This window comes from Carcharhinus amblyrhynchos, chromosome 23, assembly GCF_965287045.1.
Source record: "Carcharhinus amblyrhynchos chromosome 23, sCarAmb.v2.hapA, whole genome shotgun sequence".
Lineage (NCBI taxonomy): Eukaryota > Metazoa > Chordata > Chondrichthyes > Carcharhiniformes > Carcharhinidae > Carcharhinus > Carcharhinus amblyrhynchos.
The window spans coordinates 5,405,238-5,429,668 of record NC_137346.1 but is presented as its reverse complement, the minus strand read 5'-3'; the positions used below and the strand labels follow the sequence as shown (position 1 = coordinate 5,429,668).

General features: G+C 44.1%; 1 protein-coding gene across 1 annotated transcript in view; it reads right to left on the bottom strand.

The window, feature by feature from the left end:
• Positions 1 to 24,431, bottom strand: part of tbx4 (T-box transcription factor 4) — a 106,825-nt gene that overhangs the window by 32,751 nt on the left and 49,643 nt on the right. Inside the window, exons 3-5 of the mRNA XM_080210516.1 lie at positions 23,247 to 23,366; positions 17,905 to 18,052; positions 270 to 422 (exon numbers count right to left, since the gene is read on the bottom strand). Coding sequence (XP_080066642.1) covers positions 270 to 422; positions 17,905 to 18,052; positions 23,247 to 23,366 — 421 coding nt within the window. The remainder of the gene's footprint in view (positions 1 to 269; positions 423 to 17,904; positions 18,053 to 23,246; positions 23,367 to 24,431) is intronic.

Here is a 24,431-nt window from a genome sequence, read left to right as displayed (position 1 = left end):
GCTCCTCCTGTTTATTCAGCTCTGATCTGATGTTGCTTGTTTCTTGCTCCACCTCCTCAGCCTTGACTTGGTGGCTCAGATTACATTCTTGATCACTTCTGATTTTGATCCCAATCGAATCTCTCAATTTCCGATAACAGAACCCAAAACATTATTCAAAACTGAACAATTCCCAAGAGCGTTCTTCATTGAGTTTAGATGAAAGAGCTAGTGACAGGGCTCTATTGTTTCAAAAGGGAAACATTAAGAGAAGGCGAGAAGTATCTTACCTTGTGATTCTGATATGACGTGACTGAAATGAAGGTCGTCTCTGTGAATACATGGGTGGAAAAGGCTGTGTTTTTTGAACCAAATGCATTATTTTCATCTGCTTTTACGATGTGGAGTCTCGGTTGGTATTTGTGCATAGAATTCAAAATAATCTGTGGAGAGGGATGCAAAAAGAGTAATTATTAGAATGATAAATTATCAAGATAAATAGAAACATTTTCATGAATTATTGCTTAGATCGGTGCAGTGTGTGAAAGGACTACAGATCAGTACTCCTTTCACTCATTCTGTCCCAAGACAGTTCAGTAACGTGGAGAAGGAAGGCAGGAAACTGGTTAAAAGCAAATTATTGCGGACGCTGGAATCTGAAACCAAAAAACGCTGGAAAATCTCAGTAGGTCTAGCAGTATCTGTAAGGAGAGAAAACAGCTGATGTTTCGAGTCCAGATGACGTTACTAAACCTGCTGAGATTTTCCAGCGTTTTCTCTTTTGGAGGCAGGAAACTGGGTCTCACTATTTTGATGGTATTAAGGCAGGAAGAGGAGGTGTTAATTCAAGCAGCACTAATTTCTCCTTTTGCCACCTGCCTGTAACATAAAGGTGTTTTTTATTTGTTTCCCCCTTTATCAGCAGCAGCATATTTCTCAACTCCTCAGTTTTTGTGTGATCCAATTTTCAATTAATGAACCCACAACAAACTCAAGATAGGCTGAGCTCAGGGAGGAGGTTTGTAACATTACATCCATTACACTCAGACAGTAAAAGAGAGGGATAGAGAAAGGAAAGATTTACACAGCAGAGATCACAGAGAAAAGAAAGACAGTTTCACGTGGATTCCAAAGCCCAGAATCAAATCCGATGAGATTCCTTCTGGGGAGTTTAGCAAGCTGAAAACCAATGTGGATAACTCATTTATTGGTGCTGCTGACTTCACACAATCAGATAGAACTGCAGAAGTGAATCAGTCTTGTAGGCGATGGTACAAAATATACAGCAGAAGCAGTGCATTTGGGGCCAGAAGCTCCAGTGGGACGGCGGCGCGGGCTCGTTGGGCCGAAGGGCCTGTTTCCCGTGCTGTGTTGTTCTTTGTTCTTTGTTCTCCTTTTCTGTGAGGTTGCCAGTCAAATGGCAAAAAGGCAGACTGAGACTTTGCAGTTCAGCAAGGCAATATTACTGGTTTCACAAACCAGGGGCCCATAAGAACATAAGAACTAGGGGCAGGAGTAGGCCATTCTGGCCCCTTGAGCTTGCTCCACCATTCAATAAGGTCATGGCTGATCTTTTTGTGGACTCAGCTCCACTTATCCGCATGCTCACTATAACCCTTAATTCTTTAATTGTTCAAAAACTTATCTATCCTTGCCTTAAAAACATACAATGAGGTAGCCTCAACTGTTTCACTGGGCAGGGAATTCCACAGATTCACAACTCTTTGGGTGAAGAAGTTCCTCCTCAACTCAGTCCTAAATCTGCTCTCCCTTATTTTGAGACCATTCTTCCTAGTGCTATTATCACCTGCCAGTGGAAACAACTTCCCTGCTTCTATCTTATCTATTCCCTTCAAAATCTTATATGTTCCTATAACGTCTCCCCTCATTCTTCTGAATTCCAATGAGTATAGCCCCAGTCTTCTCAGTTTCTTCTCATAAGCCAACCCTCTCAACTTCGGGATGAACCTAGTGAATCTTCTCTGCACCCCCTCCAGTGCCAGTATATCCTTTCTCAAGTAAGGAGACCATCTCACATGACTCCCACTTCTCCACATTGTTTTTAACAAAGGACATGTTTGCCTTGCCTGGCATCCCAAAATTGTTAAATATCTCAACTGTTAAGAATTGAAAGGAAGGTTGTGGGGTCTTTGTTTTAGTTTTGGGTTTGGAGTTATATGTAGGCCAGACCAGGTAAAGACAACAAATTTCCTTCGCTAAAAGGCATTAATGAACCAGATGGGTTTTTATGACAGTCAACAATGGTTTCGACTTTTAATTTCAGATTTTTACTGAATTCAAATTTCACCATCTGCTGTGATGGGATTCAAACCCAAGTTCCCAGAGCCTTACCTTGGATCTCTGGATTATTGGTCCAATGACAATACCACTATGCCAGTCCCTCCCCTTTTTGTCAAGTATGGAATTTTCAGAGATAGCAATGGGCATATGTATGTATTTTATAAGTAAAATAAGATACAGGGTGGGGTCTTAGTCCCTCACAATATTGTACTAAAGTCTGTGTCATGCGAAAAGACACATTACACAGCAATCATTGCACTTTCCACCAACAACAGGACAACTGAGATTTCTCCCGGATGCATTTACAGACTCTCCATTTTAAATTTTTTTCATTTGCTTTTGATATCTCTTTACAATGTAATACTACCTGATTTTTCCTCCCACTCTCAAAAGTACAGTTTAAGGATCTTCTCCTTCCCTCTCTTTGTGGGCCTTTTCAACACTGACCAATGTGATACTGCCTCAGGTGACCCATCCTGAGATTTGTCACTTTCAGCCTGGTTCAGTGGTACCATTGTCACCACAGAGTTAAACAACTGTGGATTCAGGTCCTTCTCCAGAGATCTGGGTTCAAAACCCTGACTGACATCCCCAGTGAGGCACTGAAGCATCGCTACACTGTCAGCCTTTCATTGGCCACAGCCCTGTCTGCCATCGCAGGTGGGAACACATAAAATATACAATATTCAGTAGCATTATTTCAAAGAGCAGGGGGATGCTGCCTAATATGTATCACTCAACAATAGTAAAACAGCTGATCCAGTCACTGTTGTTTGTGGGATCTTGTTGTGCACAAGTTCACATTTCCCATATTACAGCAGTGAGGACACTAGAGAAGGACTTTATTGATTGTGTAGTGCATTGAGATGCCCTGATTCTGAGAAATGCAAGTTTGTTCTTGAAAGTTTATTTATTAGTGTCACAAGTAGGCTTACATTAACACTGCAATGAAGTTACTGTGAAAATCCCCTAGTCACCACACTCTGGCACCTGTTCGGGTACACCGAAAGAGATTTAGCACGGCCAATGCACCTAATCAGCATGTCTTTCAGACTGTCGGGGAAACCGGAGCACCCTGAGGAAACTCACGTAGACACAGGGAGAACATGCAAACTCCACACAGACAGTTACTCAAGCTGGGAATTGAACCCAGGTTCCTGGTACTGTGAGGCAGCAGTGTTAACTACCGTGCTGGCCCACAGAGAAATTTCTTGCACCCCCTCATCAAATTCACTTGACCTCTTTGACATCTGAGTAGTACCTTTGTGTGCATGAGCCCACATCCTTTACCTTTGTACTGTTCAAAACAGAGATATGGTCAGAGGTCAGTATCATGTCTGTCCCAATTTATATCAGATTCCATGATCTTTCATTGTGCTGACAAGAGATGTGACCAAAACTTCAGGTACCTGTAATAGAGAACTATTACCTCGCACGATTTATCCACATGAACTCTAATTAATAGCCCGTTCGGGAAGTTCCTAACTCATCTCGCACTAGATATTAAAGTTTTTTTAGAGACCAAGTTCTAGTATCTACTGAGTGAGTTTGGCCAGAATGGGGCTTGAATCGTTTGCCTTCTCAATCAGAAGTAGGAACATTAAGCCCAAGGTTCACTCCCGTGTAACAGTAATAACTGTTAAATGTCACTTCCATTTTTATTGTTGATTTCTTCCAGAGAGCAACAGGGACAACAGATGAAAGAATGTTTGGAATGTTAGGAGCTCAAGGCCATTTCTGCTCACCCAGAGCCCCATAATACTGGGAGAAAAAGTAAACTAAAGATTTGATTTTTTGATTTTTGATTTATTATTGTCACATGTATTAGCATACAATGAAAAGTATTGTTTCTTGCGCGCCATACAGACTGAGCAGTATCGTTCGTAGAGATGGAAACGAGAGAGTGCAGAATATAGTGATACACTCATAGCTAGGGTGTAGAGAAAAATAGCATTGTTAGAGTGTTTAAAAGAGTTAGAATGAAGTTTGAGAAGCGTGGAATGAGAGTAAAAGATAGGATTAGAAGGTATGTTGGGATAGCTTGCAAGAAGTCGTCTTGCTCCGGCCTGAGATTTCTCAAATATGAATGACTTATATTATTGATCTAGCCTTCCAACAGTTCTAATAGTTTCATTGAAGGAAATTTAGCCTAATGTACTCTCCTCCTAGGGCGACAGGACATGCTTTCCCGCTGGTGATTTCTCCAGGCAGTCGTCTCAAACTATTGAACAGTCAGTTTCAGTGGCTAGCACTCACGTCTCTGCATCAGAGGATCATGGAATCTAGTCTCATTCAGAGGTTTGAGCACAAAGCCCTGATTGACACAACTGAGGGAATGCTGCAATGTAGGAGATGCTGTTTTTTGAATTAAAGGCCTTGTCTACTCTCTCAGGTGCTTGTAAAAAATCCCATGCACTATTTTGAAGAAAGAGGGTCATGATCAGTATTTATCCCTCAACTAACATCATTAAAACAAAATAGCTTTTTTATTATTCATTTGTGGGACACAGGCATCGCTGACTGGCCAAGCGTTTACTGCCCATCCCTAGTTGTCCTTGGAGTTCAGTTGAGAGTCGACCATATTGCTATGGGTCTGGAGTCACATGTAGGCCATACAGGGTACGGATGGCAGATTTTCTTCCCTAAAAGACATGAGTGAACCAGATGGGTTTTTCTGACAATTGGCAATGGTTTCATGATCATCAGTAGATTCTTAATTCCAGATATTTTTCACTGTGTGCAGTTCTGGTCCCCGCATTACAAGAAGGATGTGGAGGCGTTGGAGAGGGTGCAGAGGAGGTTTACTAGGATGTTGCCTGGTATGGTGGGGAGGTCCTATGAGGAGAGACTGAGGGATCTAGGGTTGTTTTCGTTGGAAAGAAGGTGGCTAAGAGGGGATCTTATTGAAACATATAAGATGATTAGAGGTTTAGATAGGGTGGATAGTGATAGCCTTTTTCCTCGGATGGAGAAAGCTAGCACGAGGGGGCATGGCTTTAAATTAAGTGGGGGTAGCTACAGGACGGATGTCAGGGGTAGGTTCTTTACCCAGCGGGTGGTGAGGGATTGGAATGCCCTGCCTGCTGCAGTTGTAAATGCGTCTAGTTTGGGGGCGTTTAAGAGATCTCTGGATAGGTTTATGGACGAAAAGGGATTGGTATAGGCTAGTGGGTCATTGTTTTTGTAACTGGTCGGCGCAACATCGTGGGCCGAAGGGCCTGTTCTGCGCTGTAATGTTCTATGTTCTATGTTCTATGAATTCAAATTCCACCATCTACTATGGCAGGATTCGAACTCCAGTCCCCTGAGTTTCTGGATTATTAGCCTAGTGATGATACCACTAGGCCACTGCCTCCCTATAATTAGTTTTGTGGGACAATGTTGTGTGCAAATCGACTGTACAGTTTCCTGAATTATAACTGTGACTACGCTTGAAAAGTACTTTGTTAGATGTAAAATGCTTTAGGATATCCTTAACTTATTGACAACACTTTCGGATGCAGATCTTTCTTCTTTTTTATGTGGCTACCCCGCCCAATGTAATTGCGGAACTTTCCCAAAAGTAGGGGCAGTCAATGGATAAATTGACCCACTTTGCCCCAGAGATTTTCCAATCAATTAATTGCACAGTAGCACTGCCACAGTCTCAGAAATGGCAGATCACAGGTGGGATTCGCTGGCCTTGTGTGCCCCAAGATCAGAAATTCTCATCCCAGCTCAATGAACCTTTAAATGGTCCTTCGAGTTTTCTATCTCACCTATTACGATTCCCATAGCACTGCTCCCTGACCTGTTACAGATACATCTGCTTTGCCAAGTGTGGGAAGTTCAGGATTGTAGTGGGCTAGGATCTCTGAGGATATTAGCATTTTGATTCGTTCAAATAATTGTTGTTGATGCTCAGTCCAGCACCAAACTTGGTCATGTCTGAGGAGTTCATTTATTTGGGCAAAGTGAGGTAAGAATTGACCTAATTAGTTGGCCATGCCCATAAATTTTATAGTTATGTTGTATTCCTAGGCAGGAATTCCTTTATTGCTCTTGTTTTCTGTGGATTTGCAGTAATTCCAGTTGTTTATATAAGGGCCTAGAAAACTCACATTTATCGTCAAATGTTAAGCCAGTAATTGTCAAATTAGTAAACCTTCTCTTATTCATTCATCAAGTTCTTCTTTCATTGAACTAAGAATCAAAGCATTATCTATGTAGCATATGATGTCTTCCATGCCCTTCGGTATGTTGGCCATCATCTGTTGGAGAATTTCTGGGGCAGACATCGTAGTTTTCAAAGGCATACTGAATGTCATTAGAAGTATTAACTCCAGACCCAGTGATCTGCACTGCTGGTGGCAAGTTTGGTGAAGACTGCATTTTTTGCACGTTTGGCGAAGTTCTCATCTACTGATGCTATTTCTCTTTCCACTGTCTTGTTGAGGGGTGTCAGATTAATTCAAATTGAGGCTTTGGAACTGGTATCATGGAGGTTGAATGGAGGTTCCTTTAACAGATTTCTCTTTATCTTGTAAACACAACTGGCATGTTAGCTACTACTCTCACTAACTTTTACACATGCACCATAGAAAGCATTCTTTCTGGTTGTATCACAGTTTGGTATGGCTCCTGCTTTGCCCAAGACTGCAAAAAACTACAAAAGGTCGTGAATGTAGCCCAAACTATTACACAAACTAGCCTCCCATACATTGACTCTGTCCACACTTCCCGCTGCCTCGGCAAAACAGCCAGCATGATTAAGTCCCCCACGCACACCAGACATTTCCTCTTCCACTTTCTTCCGTCAGAAAAAAGATCCAAAAATCTGAGGCCATGTAGCAACCAACTCAAGAACAGCTTCTTCCCTGCTGCCATCAGACTTTTGAATGGATCTACCTTGCATTAAGTTGCTTTTTCTCTACACCCTAGCTATGACTGTAACACTACATTCTGCACTCTCTCCTTTCCTTCTCTTTGAACGGTATGCTTTGTCTGTATAACATGCAAGAAGCAATACTTTTCACTGTATTACATGTGACAATAATAAATCAAATCAGGTTCCTGCAAAGGCAGATCGCTGTAAAGTGATCTACTTTGCTGCAGCCATGGCACTGCACAATGTAAGCAGGGTATTCTTCCTACCCATGCAATTTCTTTCCGCCACTGTGTGGACATTGGAAATGGTGGGTGCACCTTTTCAGAGCTCTTCCCCAGTTGCTACCTTGCTACATGTTCAATATTACAACCCACAAACTGAATGACTTCGGCGAGCTGGTCCTGCAGGATTTCCCTTGCACGTCCTATAAAGACTTTGGCTGAAATTCTCTGGCCTCCCCTTAGCATTTTTCTCAGCAGCAGGAGGCAGCATGCCACTCACTGGTAGTGCAATCTTCTGGTCGTGTCATTGTCAATGTGAATTTCCATTGAGGCCATGCTGCTGGGAAACCAGCAACAGGGGGTGCGTCGATGGTGGGACCAAAGAAAACTGCCAGAGTGAACGGACGGAGAATTCTGGCCCTATTCTCTCTGTTCTTTGGCTGGTCTGGCCAGTTGTACAGCTTTACTTGAAATTAAATCTTCTTTAAAAGGATTGTAAAAAGTCAGAGAGTTTACATCTGAAGCACCAATGACTATTTTATTTCTGATTAGGTCATCTTTTCATATTCTACACAATTGTTAGTTAGGCAGTACAACTTGTTGATAAATTAGTTGATCCCTTCACCCTGTTTTTAGCTATGATGATTACATTTTTCCTTCTCTATCACAATAGTTTTATAGAGACTGAAGTATATGTTAAAAGTTCCAATTACATCCTTGTTTTTCAAAGTTTATTTATTAGTGCAATTGAAGCTACGTGAAAATCCCCTAGTTGCTACACTCCAGTGCTTATGCAGGTACACTGAGGGCCAATGCACCTAACCAGCATGTCTTTCGGACTGTGGGAGGAAACCAGAGCACCCGGAGGCAATCCTTGCAGATGTGGGGAGAATGTGCAGACTCAGCACAGATAGTGACTCAAGCTGGGAATTGAACCGCAGCCTTTGGCGCTGTGAGGCAGCAGTGCTAACCACTGTGCCACCATGCCGTCACACTTGTAGTGCTAACTTGGTCCTTGTTATCTTTACTCACAAGAGCTGAAGCGTTGATGTATTGGGTAAAATGCCTTCACCAATTTTGCCATTGCTCAACCTGTCTGGGGCCCTCTATATTTTGAAATTACAGAGTATGACAAAGGTAATTTAGCTCAATCAACAATATACTCACCTCACTAACCCAGTGTGGGAGAGCTGTCTCATAGACTAGTGAAACAACACTACTTACAGAATCATGGGCAGGATTCTCCAATCTTGTGCGTGACCACCCTGCTGTCAATGAGAATGGAGAATTTGGTGCTCAGCCAAAACTCCATTCACTGCAGCGGCACGGGAGAATCCCAAGTCAGAAGTTTTTGGTGCATATCTTTCAGCCTGTATTCCTGTCTGTCCCACCAGCAGGATAGACCCACTAGAGCTGGGCAGCTATGAGAAACAGTTGGTAGGGAGCGACCCTGGGAGTCTTCACTGGATCTTCTTGAACCCTTAAATTTCCAAGAACTGGAATCTGTAAGTGGGCACCTCTTTAGCTTTCACAGATCTCAGTCAGTTTTCTAAGTGCCTTGATTTTTCCAATGTTCTCCTTTGCCAGCCTTCCTTTTCCCGTCCTACATAAATTCCAGTATGACAAACGTCAACCTTACACTCTGCAGTAGTACCGCAACATTCCTGTTCCTGATGACTTTTCCTGGCCTCGTCTATCAGTGCTCTACAGCCTTGCTCCACTCTTTTCCAATAAAAGTCTTCAATCCTACATCTCAGCTTTTCATTCTGGTCCCCTCAACGACTAATCCAGACTTACTCGCAACCTCGCCATGTTATTTGATCCTAAGCAACAGGTTATGACCCTATATTCTATCCACCTCCGAGAGTATCTACTTCCACCTTGTAATATCATCAGTCTACTGTCATAAGAACATAAGAACATAAGAAATAGGAGCAGGAGTAGGCCATCCAGCCCTTCGAGCCTGCCCCGCCATTCAATAAGATCATGGCTGATCTGTCGCTGCTCAGTTCCACTTTCCCGCCCTCTCCCCATAACCCTTAATCCCCTCTCCTATCAAAAACCCATCAACCCGCGTCTTAAAAATATTTAGCGAGGCAGCCTCCACCACTTTAATTAAGAATGGTAGGAAGGACTATTACTTACGGGGTGAAAAACTGCAGCAGGCGACAGTGCAGAGGGAATGAATGATTATGGTAATTATGAATGATTACCATCTGTCTCAACCCTAATTATCCTTTAGCCTACATCATCTTTGACCAAGCCATTTATTCTTAAATCTCCCATTTTGACTTTGTGTCACTTTTTTTCTGATAACACTTATCTGAAGCATTTTGGGATGTTTTACTACGTTAATGGTACAAACTGTTGCTGTTATTCTGTTGTTCACATAACCTCTCTTCCCTCCACTTTACAAAGATTTGTAGAACATTCAGCCACAAATGTCTTGCATCTGGAAGTTCTCCCTAAACCTCTTCACTCCAATACCTCACCGTCCATTGTCAAATTTCCTAAAAAGATCTTTATTTACTTCCTGGTCACAGTCCATCTTTGCTCCTACAAGGTAGCTTGAAAGGTAATGTATGAATCTAACTTATTGTATAAAAGAACCACACCATAGAATCCCTACATTGCAGAAAGAGGCCATTTGGCCCACTGAGTCTGCATTGACCACAATCCCACCCAGGCCCTATTCCCCACAACCCCATATTTACCTTGCTAATCCCCCTGACACTAGGGTCAATTTAGCATGGCCAATCCACCTAACGCGCACATCTTTGGACTGTGGGAGGAAACCAGAGCATCCCCAAACAGACACTGAGAGAACGTGCATACTCTACACAGATAGTGACCCAAGCTGGGAATCAAAACTGGGTCCCTGGCCCTGTGAGGTAGCAGTGCTAACCACTGTGCCATCGTGCCATCATTGAATGTCAACATAAAAAGACTGAACCCTCAATCGGTCAAATTTCCATACAAGTGTTTAACTTGCTACAAATGCTGGTAATGCTGATAATTGCGCCACTTTTACGCAGACATTAACCCATTTCACAGAAAAAAGGGCACATTAAGGCCTGATGAACTTTTCCAATCTGCCCTCCACGTTGGCACTATACTGTAATCAGCAGTTTGGTCACCAATAAATCGAAATTCTGACAATTGCCTTTATTTAAACACACACAGTAATGGTTTGTTTTTAGTGTTGCTAAAAGCTGTGGGTTTAAACAACCAAGCTTAGTACACACAACCCTACAAGCCAGTAACCAGAGCCATTAACTGTGCACATCACAGGCATTTAGCAAGCGCGAGTAAGTTTAATGGATAAAAGAGCATGCTCTTGTATCAATCACTACTTTTGTCACAATGAGGTCTGTCTGGATGACAGAGCGATGTCTGCTGTCTTCTTCCGTCCCAAATCCCTTTCTTATCATTTGGAAATGGGGCAAGTGATTCTGACAATGAGATTAAGCCTGCGCTTTTCAAACCAAAGACCCAATGAGCACTAATTTGAGAAAATACAATGGGACAGGCACTTCAGAGCTCCCTTGTGTCAGACTGCTCTTTGCTCATGTAATGGGAAAAAGCAAGTTTCTCTGGTGAAACTCTTTTCTAATTCTTTACAGTTGATTAACCACAGTAGTTTAAAAAAAGGTGCAATTACTTTCTCTTCGTGCCTTGCTGGTGTCTCTCAGAGTTTTGAATGGGTTCAGGTTTTTGAAGATGGAAGGCTAGCCAGGAGAGCAACGGAATAACTTTTATTTCAAATTCCCAGCATCCACATCCTAGTATTTTGTCTTTGTGTTGGAATAGGCTGATCTGGCGGCATTGTTCTGACACTGTGGCATTTCCCACCCGGTGATGGTTTTCATTCCTCGTGCACTGAACGCAGCATCTGAATAAATTGCCAGCTGATGCTTTCATAGAATGATCCTGCATAGAAGGAGGCCATTCATTCCATCACACCTGTGCTGTTAATCCCAATCTCTACTCTTTCCCTTTTTCACCACGCCAAAGTCCACTCTGTCAGCCTGTTTATGGAAATATGGTTTGGTGGAAAGCAGATACTTCATTTTAGTTTTTGTTCTTCAGAAGAAACATTTAGTGAGTCATAGAGTCAAAGAGATGTACAGCATGAAAACAGGCCCTTCGGCCCAATTTGCCCATGCCACCTAGTTTTACCATTAAGCTAGTCCCAATTGCCTGTGTTTGGCCCATATCCCTCCATATCAATGTTACCCATGTAACAATGTAAATGGTTTTTAAAAGACAAAATTTTACCCGCCTCTACTACTATGTCTGGCAGCTTGTTCCAGACACCACCCTCTGTGTGAAAAAATTGCCCCTCTGGACCTTCTTGTATCTCTCCCCTCTCATCTGAAACCTACACCCAAGCCTATGAGGGTAGAGTGTAAATCCTAAAATTGGAATTACTGTTTAATGTTGACTGGAATTAAAATGAAAAGATTATTTATTTTATGGACTAGGATCTTTATCGCTCTGAATTCACCATTCACCTACATTTCAGAAAGAATGGAAGTCCTGTATTTTGATTTATCTTCGATATCCTGCTGTGCATCACCAATATTTGATATATTTTGAAATAATTCCTCCATTTTGCAGGAAGCAGGGATTGGGAGAATTTTGTGTATTTAATTAACTGAATTTAAAATCTCCAGTTGTTTTGGTGAGATTTGGAGTTCAATTTCATAGATCATTAGTCTAAGTGTCTGGATTGCTAGCCTAATAACAGGACTATTATGCTACCATGCCTCAGGCTTGCTATCAGCTTATCTCCATGGTAGCTCTCTTAACTCAACTCATGGTTAGAAAGTTCAGGTTCTACTCAGTCTTGTGACTATAAATTAGGCTATTATGTTAGTGATGTGCTAAGAGAGTGCATGTGTATCTGTTCAAATTGCTTTAGAACACCTCATGATATTATCACAAGATGCACAGAGACCTTTGCTGATGCTCTTGCCATCATTTATCCAACGCCACCAAAACAAATCAATTGATTAGTTTTCTCATTTCTGTTTGTGGGACCTTACTGAGTGCAAAGCTGACATATTTCCCGACACAACAGCAGTGATTCTGTTTCAGATATAAATCACTGCCTGCGAAGGTCTGTGTGATTTACTAAGGATTTGAACTATGTCATATCGATTTAAATTCTGCTTTTTTTTTCTGTAGTACTGTAGCCCCATCTCCAATCCATGATCCCTGCAAGCACGAGATCATAGAATTACCCTTTAAATCTGTCACTTTGAAAAGGCACTGTGCAATATCAATTTGCAAATACTTCAAGCATGCATTTTAAAATTCCTTTGGTCTCAATTTTAACAAAAGCTTTTACAATTTCACATAAAGAGCCTAATGTATCATTGGTATATAAGACAAAGGAATTTCAATCAAACACACTAAATGCTTTTTTAACCAATATTACACAGTATAATTTCATGATTCATTTGTCTACATATTACAGATTTGCTTGAGTAATTCACTTATCTGCTGAGACTCGTATTCACATGGAGTCTGTTCCAATCGATACTGAACAGACAATCAATGCTGAATGTTGAATAGTCTCAGAAATTATTTTTGCCAGCAGCAATGGAAAACTAGTGTTATAAATACAGAAAATGCTGGAAAATTGTAGCAGGTCTGGAGTGAGAATAGAGCCAACTGGTGGGATTTTCTGGCCTTACTCAGGCTAGATTGTTAAATTCCATCCGAGGCCAACGGAGATTTCTGTTCTGGGAACCTTGCCCACACCAGTGAGGTTTCGGCCAATGTTTAAATCTGGGTGACTCTTTGTCACGAAGGGTCATCCAGACTCAAAACATTGGTCTATTCTTTTTCCACAGATGCTGTCAGACCTATTGAGATTTTCCAGCATTTTCTGGTTTTGTTTCAGATTGCAGCATTCACATTATTTTGCTTTTATTTTAGTGTTACAACGTGATGCGTTTATGATAACAATCCTTTAAATGTGCCTATTACCGGAAGTCACTGTGCTGGATTTTTAAAAATTCGTTCATGGGATGTGGGCGTCGCTGGCTGGGCCAGCATTTATTACCCATCCCTAATTGCCCTTGAATTGAGTGGCTTGCTAGGCCATTTCAGAGGGCAATCACATTGCTGTGGCTCTGGAGTCACATGTAGGCCAGAGCAGGTATGGGGATGGCAGATTACCTTCCCTAAAGGACATTAGTTTGATGATGGGATCCAGGCATAAAACAGCTGACCCGGAATGAGTTCTCCATCTTTGATTTATTCAGAATGAAGAGTTTACAAGTCATTAGTAGAGTGGAAACTGGAGAGATGCACAAAGCCATCAGTGTGACCCAGGACTTACAGCAATGGGCTTTAGGTCTAGTCTATACATTCCGAAAAAATACAACATAATTCCTCAAGTCCTGACTATTTCAATGCACTCTTGGACATCTCTGTCCCACCCTCCACAAATTCAAGTCTGTTTAAAACACTGTGGAAGATATCCTACCTCACACTACACCTGGCTCACCCATCTCTCCAGTATCGCTGACCTATATTTGCTCCCAGTTAAGCAACACCTTCATTTCAAAATTCTCATCTTTGGTTACAAATTCCTCCATGGTTTCATATTCCCTGATGGAACAGCCATGGGGACCAAATTTGCGCCTCAATATGCCAATATCTTCATGCACAGGTTCGAACAAGACTTCTTCACTGCACAGAATCTTCAACCGATGCTGTACACTAGATACATCGATGACATTTTCTTCCTCTGGCCTCATGGTGAACAATCACTGAAACAACTATATGATGATATCAACAAATTCCACCCCACCATCAGACTCACCATGGACTATTCCCCAGAATCAGTTGCATTCTTGGACACACGCATCTCCATTAAGGACGGTCACCTCAGCACCTCACTGTACCGCAAGCCCACAGACAATCTCACAATGCTCCACTTCTCCAGTTTCCACCCTAAACATGTTAAAGAAGCCATTCCCTTTGGACAAGCCCTCCGTATACACAGGATTTGCTCAGATGAGGAGGATCGTGACAGACACCTCCAGACCCTGAAAGATGCCCTCGTAAGAACAGGATATGGTGCTCGACTCATAGATCGGCAGTTTCGATGCGCCACAGCGAAAAACCGCACCGATCTCCTCAGAAGACAAACACGGGACACAGTGGACAGAGTTCCCTTCGTCGTCCAGTACTTCCCCGGAGCGGAGAAGCTACGACATCTTCTCCGGAGTCTTCAACATATCATTGATGAAGACGAACATCTCGCCAGGGCCATCCCCACACCCCCACTTCTTGCTTTCAGACAACCACACAACCTCAAACAGACCATTGTTCGCAGCAAACTACCCAGCCTTCAGGAGAACAGTGACCACAATACCACACAACCCTGTCACAGCAACCTCTGCAAGACATGCCGGATCATCGACATGGATACCATCATCACACGTGAGAATACCATCCACCAGGTACATGGTAAATACTCTTGCAACTCGGCCAACATTGTCTACCTGATACGTTGCAAGAAAGGATGTCCCGAAGCATGGTACATTGGGGAGACCATGCAGACGCTACGACAACGGATGAATGAACATCGCTCGACAGTCACCAGGCAAGACTGTTCCCTTCCTGTTGGCGAACACTTCAGTGGTCACGGGCATTCAGCCTCTGACCTTCGGGTAAGCATTCTCCAAGGCGGCCTTCACAACACACGACAGCGCAGAGTCGCTGAGCAGAGACTGATAGCCAAGTTCCGCACACATGAGGACAGTCTCAACAGGGATCTTGGGTTCATGTCGCACTATCTGTAACCCCCGTGACTTGCCTGGGTTTGCAAAACCTCACTTACTGTACTGTCTGGAGACAATACACATCTCTTTAAACTGTGATCAGTGCTCCTACCACTCACATTGTCAGCCACTTCAGGTCTTGAACAGCAGGTTAGGTGTAAGGATTCGCATTTTAATCAGTAATCTCTAAACTGTCTGTGCTTTATATGCTCTGTCTGAGGCCAGAACTCTCCATTCACCTGACGAAGAGGGTAACTCCTCGAAAGCTTGTGAGAATATTATCAAATAAATAGGTTGGACTAAAACCTGGTGTTGTCAGACTTTTTACTGTGTTCATATTCCCTATCAGCCTTATGACTGACTACAATGTCTGCTCTTCTTGAACTCTTGAATTTTCCCAATTTTCATTTCTCCACCACCGGAATCTGGGCCTCCAGCTGCCAAGCGCTCCCAACATCTCTCCAGCTCTCTTTCTCTCTTTCCTCCATTATGCTGCTCCTTAGACTCTCTGGCTTAATATTTATTTAATTGGTTCAATACCAAATTTGTTTGATAAAATTTGTTTGATAACCCTCCTCTGAAGTGGTTTAGGACATTTTACAGCAGGGTATTGGGTGTGTGTGAAGGCCCAGATTCCGATTCTTGAGGAATTAAGTTTGTGTGTGTGTGTGTGTGTGTGTGTGTGTGTGTGTGTGTGTGTGTGTGTGTGTGTGTGTGTGTGTGTGTGTGTGTGTGTGTGTGTGTGTGTGTGCGCGCGCATGCAAGCGTGCACATAGGGATGGGTGGAGGCATTGAAGTAGATGATCAATCATGATTGTAGTGAATGGTAGAGTAGGCTTGATGGGCTGAGTGGCCTACTCTTGTTCCTGTGTTCCTATCCTGTGAAAATAACCCAAAGGAACAATGTGCAACTTCTAAGGGCTTAATAATTTACTAAATGCAGGAATGAGACTCGAACAGATTAAATAGTTTCCTTTCTGACTTGGAGAAATTGCGTAGCATAGTACTAACAATTATCACATTGTTGAAGGATGCCTGCTGTATTAATTCTGAGCCCTGACTCTCTGTAATGCATTGAATGGGCAAGTAATAATATATACAATAATGGGTCTACAAAATTATGAGAGGCATAGATAGGGTGGATAGTCAGAGGTTTTTACCCTGGGTGGAACTGTCAATTACAAAGGGGCACAAGTTCAATGTGACAGGGGAAAGTTTAAGGGAGATGTGCAGAGGAAGTTTTTCATGCAGAAAGTAGTGATGCCTGGAATGTGCTACCAGAGGAGGTGGTGAAAGCAGGCGCATTAGCAACATTTAAAAGGCATTGGAATGGGTACATGAATAGAGGGATAGGGACCGAGTAAGGGCAGGTTTTTTTTTACTTTAGTTAGGGCATCAGAGAGCTGAAGGGCCTGTTTCTGAGCTATACTTTTATTTGTTCTTTGTCCTTTATTAAGGGCCCTTTATAAATCCAAGTTGTTGCTGTAGATTAACAGTCTCTTGCTTAGAGTATGTGCCTTGGCTCAGTGGGTCACCACTGAAACAGAATATTATGGGTTTAAGTGCCATTCCAGGGACTTGAGCACAAAGTCTAGACTGACCCTCCCACCATCAGAAGTGCCAAATTTTGGATGAGATTTCTTTTTTATTCATTTGTGGGACATGGGCATTGCTGGCTGGGGGAACATTTATTGCCCATCCCTGGTTGCTCTTGGAGGGCAGTTGAGAGTCAACCACATTGTTGTGGCTCTGGAGTCACATGTCAGCCAGACCAGGTAAGAACGGCAGATTTCCTTCCCTAAAGGACATTAGTAAACCACCACTCCATCCATCCTCTCAGGTGAATGTAAATGATCCCATGGGATTATTCTGAAGAGGTTCAGAGGAGTGCACCTGTGTCTGGGGGCCAATAGTTATCCCTCACCCAACATCACTGAAATAGATTATCTGGTCATTATCATGTGGTTTTTGTGGTTTTGTTCAGTGTAAATTGTCTGCAATGTTTCCCAATATTGCAGCAGTGGCAATACTTCAAAATGGTTCCATTGTTGTAAAACACTAGGATGTTCTGAAGAGTTGAAAGATAGTTTATAAATGCAAGTATTTCTTTTATTCAAGGTTATCAATAACTTATGAGTTAAAATCATTACTTTAATCAGCGCATGGACAAAGCTGACACCCAGCTCCACATGGGAAATGGTTTCTGCTCTCATCTCATAAACTTAGAATCATAGAATCCTACAGTGCAGAAGGAGGCCATTCAGCCCATCGAGTCTGCACTGACCATAATCCCACCCAGACCCTATCCCCATAACCTCATGCATTTACCTTGGCTAGTCCCCCAACACGAAAGTCAATTTAACATGACCAATCAACCAAACCTACACATCTTTGGACAGTGGGAGGAAACCGAAGCACTCAGAGGAAACCCATGCAGACATGGGGAGAATGTGCAAATTCCACACAGACAGTGACCCAAACTGGGAATTCAACCCAGGACCCTGGCGCTGTGAGGTGCAGTGCTAACCCACTGTGCCACTCTGCCAGCCTTGTTTGGCCAATCAACCTCTTAGCAGCCTGATTGACAACAGGGCAAACCACTGGTGAACACAGCAGCTGATATTGACAGTTGCATCCCTCTGGACAGGGATCCAAAGTTTCCATTTGATCCTGGGTGTCAACATTGAATAATAATTAGTGAGCAATAAACATCTTTGCCTGTTCGTTCACTCACGTGTCCAAATGGATCCAGGTGATTGTTGGTCAGCTTCAGCTTCTGGAAAGAGACGAGTTGCCGCATCCAATGTGCTCCTGTTGCTGGTGAATCCGGGTGTACGTACAACCTCCCCGGCATAGCAGGCTCTGCCTTTCCAGCCACCATCCTGGAACACAATGAGTAAAAGTTAAATGTGTAATGCTGAGTCTGTTGGATTATCTTGTGGACGCACAGTGGCACAGTGGTTAGCACTGCTGTTTCACAGTGCCAGGGATCTGGGTTTGATTCCTGGCTGGGATCACTGTCTGTGTGGAGTTTGCACATTCTCCCCGTGTCTAAGTGGGTTTCCTCCAGGTGCCCTGGTTTCCTCCCACAGTCTAAAAGACATGCTGGTTAGGTGCATTGGCCCCAACAGGCGTGGACTGTGGCGACTAGGGGATCTCGCAGGAACTTCATTGCAGTGTTAACTTGTGATGAATAAATAAACTTTAAATCAATAAACTTTACTTTGAAGTGCAAGAGGGGAGGTCTATAAACTATAAGTAAATAATTTCTTTCATTCACATACAGAATAGAAATATCTACTTTTTATCCTTTTGTGGGATGTGGAAGTCAATGTCAAGGCCCACATTTGTTGCCCCCCTCCCCCCCAATGCCCTTGAGAAGGTGGTGAGCCACCTTCTTGAACAACTGCAGTTCATATGGTGTAGGTGCACCCAGAGCTGTTTGGAAGGGAATCTGGCTCAGCAACCATGAAGGAACGGCAACATAGTTCCAAAGTCAGGTTGATGTGTACCTTGGAAGGGAGTTTGCAAGTGGTGGTGCTCCCATCCATCCACTGACCTTATCTTTCCAAGTGGTAGAGGTGGTGGGTTTGGAAGATGCTGTTGAAGGAATCCTGGTGAATTGCTGCAGACTATCATTGATATAATACACACTGCTGGTGGTGGAGGGAGTGAATGTTTAGGCTGGTGGATGAAGGAGTTATTAGCAAGCTGCTTTGTCATGGGTGGTGTCGAGCTGCTGGAGTAGCACTCAGCCACAACTTGAGTTTAGCAATCAGAGTACCCTATTTTACCATTTTCATTCTAAGTGCTGAATCTGGGCACAATTCAGATCTGACTTGGAAATCTGCTCTCAGGCGCCCCCATTAGCACTAAGCCTGAAAAAAAATCACGGGTCTGAATCGCGCTGTGGGTGAAATGATCGGAGCTCTGAACTGCACATGCGCAGTTAAAAAATAATTTGAAAAATTGTCCCCATGTCAGATCGCTCCCGGGCTGCAGAAAGTGGAGAAAGTGGCCCGGGAGCGATGGTCCCCGCCAACATCACTGTCTCCCTTATCCACCCACCCTCCTGCTACCCAGGTCGATCGCGACCCCCTGCCATCTTCCCACAGATCACCCACAGAGTGGCAGCGGATGCCCCTGCCTCTGCCCCACCTACCCCCCGCACCCGAGATCCATCTGTCAACCCCCCCCCCCCACCAGTGAGTGATTGGGCTTCTCCCCACCCCCACACCCACCCCCACACCAGAGATATATCTTACCCGACTCCCTTCTCCCCCCCATCAGAGAATGATCTGTCCTCACTCCCAACCCTCCCCTCCCCCCCAGAGAATGATCTGGCCTCACTCCTCACCCCCACCCCCAACCAGACAATGATTGCACCCCCCACCACCAAATAACGATTGGCCCTCCCCCCACAGCCAGACAACGATCAGGCCTCCCACCCCTCCCCACCAGAGATACATCTGACCCGCCTCCTTCTCCTCCCCCCAACCAGACAACGATCTGGCCTCACTCCTCTCCTCCCCACCCACCCGCCCGCTCGCCAAGAGTGGCCTGGCCTCACTCTCCTACCCTCCCCCCCACGGTGGCACAGTGGTTCGTACTGCTGCCTCACAGCACCAGGGACCCAGGTTCTGTCTGTGTGGAGCCTGCACATTCTCCCCGTGTCTGCGTGGGTTTCCTCCGGGTGCTCCGATTTCCTCCCACAGCCGGAAAGACATGCTGGTTAGGTGTACTGACCTGAACAGGCACCAGAGTGTGGTAACTAGGGGAATCTCAGAGTAACTTCATTGCAGTGTTAATGTAAAGCTTACCTGTGAGACCAGTACGTAAACTGAAACTTAAAAGTTGCTCCTACCTTGCACTTTTTAGACCAAACTCGGGTGGAGCGTAAAACAGGAATTCAACCCCATCGGATCAATTTCCAGCTGGGTGGTTAGCTCACATTTACTCCTCACAGTGGGATGGGTGTCGGGGGTGGATTCTCTGGCCTCCCTGCAGTGTGTATTTATAACAGCAGGAGGTGGATGCGCCACTTCCTGGCAGCAGTGCTGCCACTGCTGTCAGTGGAATTTTCCATTGACAGACCCCACGCCTCTGGGAAACCTGCAGCAAGAGTGCACAGTTGGCGGGGACCAGAAGATCCTACCGGTATGAACAGCCAGAGAATTCTGGCCACATCGCCAGGAGAGACTAGGGAAGCTGGGATTGTTCAATTTACAGTAAAAATAGTCAAGGGGAAATTTAATAAACGTGTTCAAAATTATTTTAATAGAGTACATAGGGTGAACCTTTCCACTGGCAGGAAGGCCAGTAATCAGAGAACACAGATTTTAAATAAATTGTAAAAATCCAGGGGGAGAGTTAAAATGTTGTTTTGCAGCAAATCGTTGTGCTCTGGTATGCATTGGCTATAAAGGAAGATGGCAGAAAATCCAAATGTTACTTCCAAAAGGGAAACATTTGCAGGTTATGGGAAAGAGCAGGGAGTGGGAATTATTGGTCTGTTCCTTAAGAGAGAGCCATGATGTGGAAGTGCCAATGTTGGACTGGGTTGGGCACAGTAAGAAGTCTCACAGCACCAGTTAAAGTCCAACAGGTTTATTTATCCTTTATCAGGTGAGTGGAGAGGTAGGTGCTCACAGGACAGTCCAGTATAAACTGCACAAAATGCAGGATGCCTGGCTGAGCGCCAAGGCAGATGAAATGACTTGAAACAGTTCTGTGAAGCCCTCAACACTCTCTATGGACCTCAATCTCTCGGGAGTTCCCCCCTCCTAAGTACAGATGGTACAACTCTCATTACAGAGAAGGCTCAGATCCTGCAGAGATGGGCTGAACACTTTGAAGCTGTCCTCAACCGACCGTCATCTATTAACGATGAAGCAATAGACAGGATTTCCCAGGTCGCTATCAACAGCGCCATGGATGATCCACCGGTAGTAGCTGAAGTCACGAAAGCTGTCAGCCAGCTATCCAGTGGCAAAGCCCCAGGGGCAGATGCCATACCCACAGAGATCTACAAAGCTGCTGGTCCTGCACTTATCTTGAAGCTCACCGAGTTGTTCCAGTCCTTTTGGAAGCAATTGCTCAGGAACTTAAAGATGCTTCCATTGTACACCTCTACAAGAGGAAGGGTAATCGGCAAGTATGCGACAACCACCAAGGAATCTTGCTGCTCTCCATCACAGGAAAAACCCTCGCAAGAGTCCTGCTAAATCATCTAGTCACTCATATGGAGCTGGGCCTGCTTCCAGAGTCACAGTGTGGCTTCCGCAAAGGTCACGGGAATTATTGACATGAGTTTTGCTGCATGCCAATTTCAGGAGAAGTGTCAGGAGTAGAATCGCGAGCTCTACACAACCTTTGTTTTATCTTGCGAAAGCCTTCGACACTGTCAGCCGACAAGGCCTGTGGAGGATCATGTCAAAGTTTGGCTGCCCCCCCAAATTCATTCAGATGGTACGCCAGTTCCATGATGGCATGATGGCCAGAGGATTGGATGGCGAAGAATCCTCTGAGGCATTCCTAGTCACCATTGGTGTCAAACAGGGCTATGTGCTCGCACCCACACTCTTCAGCATGATGTTTACTGCCATGCTGAATAATGCCTTCCAGGACAGTGTTGCTGGAGTCAGCCTCAAGTACAGAGTGAATGGGAAGCTCTTCAACCTGAGGAAACTTCAAGCTATTACCAAAGTGAAGGAGACTGTTCTGAGAGACTTCCTCTTTGCCGATGACTGCGCCCTGTATACTGGCTCAGAGCCAGAGATGCAAGTCAGTATGGACAAATTTTCCACGGCTTGTGACAACTTTGGACTCACCATCAACATCAAAAAGACCGAAGTCATGCACCAGCCTGCTCCTCATGCATCAAACAGAGCCCATAATCACAATCAAAGGGCAGAAACTACAGGCAGTGGACCAGTTCACTTATCTTAACAGCATCCTCTCCCAAGCAGTGACTATCGATACAGAAGTTAACTGCAGAATAGCAAAGGCAAGTTCTGCTTTCGGTAGACTGCGCTCCACTGTATGGGAACGTTGAGGAATCAGCCCTGCAACAAAACTAAAGGTCTACAGCGCTGTGGTACTCACTACCCTCCTGTATGCCTTGACAAGTAGATTGTGTATTGAATGCTTGCAAGACAGCTCAATCATTTCCACATGACTTGTCTTCACAGAATATTACGCACCAGATGGCAAGACAAATTACCAGACACTGAAGTTCACTCTAGAGCAAGCCTACCATCAGTCCACACACTGCTGATGAGAGCGCAGACCGGGTGGGCAGGTCATGTCATCCGTATGCCAGATGAGCACATACCCAAGCAGCTCCTATTGGGGAACTCTCTGCTGGAAGATGCTCGCATGGAGGGCAGAAGAAATGTTACAAAGACACACTCAAGGCCTCCCTGAAGTCACTTGACATAGACACGACCACCTGGGAAACGCTGGCACAAAACTGCCCTACCTGGCGCTGCCTCATCCACAAGGGCTATCAAGCTTACAAAGCAAAGTGCATTGCTGAAGCACAGCTTAAGCGTGAGCTGCACAAGTCCAGAGCCACCAGCGCAACAACTACAGTGCCTACACAAGTCTGTCCAATATGTGCCAGGACATTCCGTGCCCAAATTGGTCTGATCAGTCATCTTCGGACATATCGCATCTAGCCTCAAAATGACTAACGGTGTCGTGGTCCTCATCAATGACAATGGACAAACAACAGAGAGGTAGGTTTACAAACATGGAATATATAGGCAAAGACACAATTACAAGGTAATGATTGGAGTGTGAATTTTTACAGGTATAGTCAAGTCTTTACACATACAGATAACGTGAGTGGAGAGAGGGATAATCACAGGTTAAAGAAGTGTTCACTGTCTCAAGCCAGGGCAGTTAGTAGGATTTTGCAAGCCCAGGCCAAGTGGTAGGCGTTATATATAGTATGACATGAACCCAAGAATGCAAGAATAATTTAAGAGAGAGGGATAGGCACAATAGGCTGAATGGATTCCTTCTGTGTTTTAAGATTTTCTGATTTCTAGGAGTAATTTTTCAGACACTCACCACTTATTATCACAGAATTTATAACGATGGTCATCGGCAGGAACAATGTCAATCAGCAAAATGTACTTTGTTTTGGGATTCATTCCTGTAACTTTCACCTTGTAACTTGGAAACATCCGCCTGGAGAAAATCAGAAAGAGGCAGGTTACAAAGCAACACCAAGGCAGCTAATTTTGATTGCAGACAGTTGTTGCAATAACTGCTCCTTCGGCAAAACCTGCACAAACTTCTGCCGTTTCCTACCTTAAATCACTCACCACAGCGGTTCAAGAAGGTGGTTCACCATCACCTTCTCAAGGTCAACCAGGAATGTACAATAAATGGAGGCTTTGAAATTGGCACCAGGAAAGAAATGGACACAATACAACTTCAAAGGTTAAATTAGGAACGCAGATCGCGATGACTAATGTTGTATCCCCTTAAACTTAAAAAATTAAAGGGGTTGATCGAGTTGAGGTGTTTAAAATGTGTAAAAGTGTCTTTAGAGTAGATAGAGAAAAACAATTCCCTTTTGTGGAGGACTCTGGAACAAGGGAACAGGCATCACCCAAACACTAGAGTTTGGCCATTCAGGGAGTGACATCAGGAAGCCCTTGTTCACACATAGAGTAGTGGAAATCTAGAATACTCTACCCAAAAGCTGAAATATTCTACCCGATCAGCCGAAAGTTTTAAAGCTGAGATCATTAGATTTTGTTAGACTTGGGCCAGAATTCTCTGGCCATTCACGTTCTGTCGCTGCCAGCGAAAACGGAGAATTTAGCGCTCAACCAAAAGCTCTGTTCACTGCAGTGGGACCAGAGAACCCCGGGTGATTGGGCGAGGTCGGTGAATCCGGTCCCGATATGAAGTGTTCTGAGATGAACACAAGATCTGGAGTTGCCGGCGTTGGACTGGTTTGGGCACAGTGAGTGGTCTCACAACACCAGGTTAAAGTCCAGCAGGTTTATTTGGTAGCACGAGCTTTCGGAGTGCCGCTCCTTCCAAAAGCTCGTGCTACCATATAAACCTGTTGGACCTTAACCCGGTGTTGTGAGATGAAGACAAGTAAATGGAGTTATGGTAAAGTTTAGCTATGATCTAGCTGAATGACAGAAAGGCTTGAGGGGCTGAAGGGCCTACTCTTGTTCTTCTGCTTCCATTGAAATGAACAAAGTCGATATTAATGGACAAACTCTTCATGCA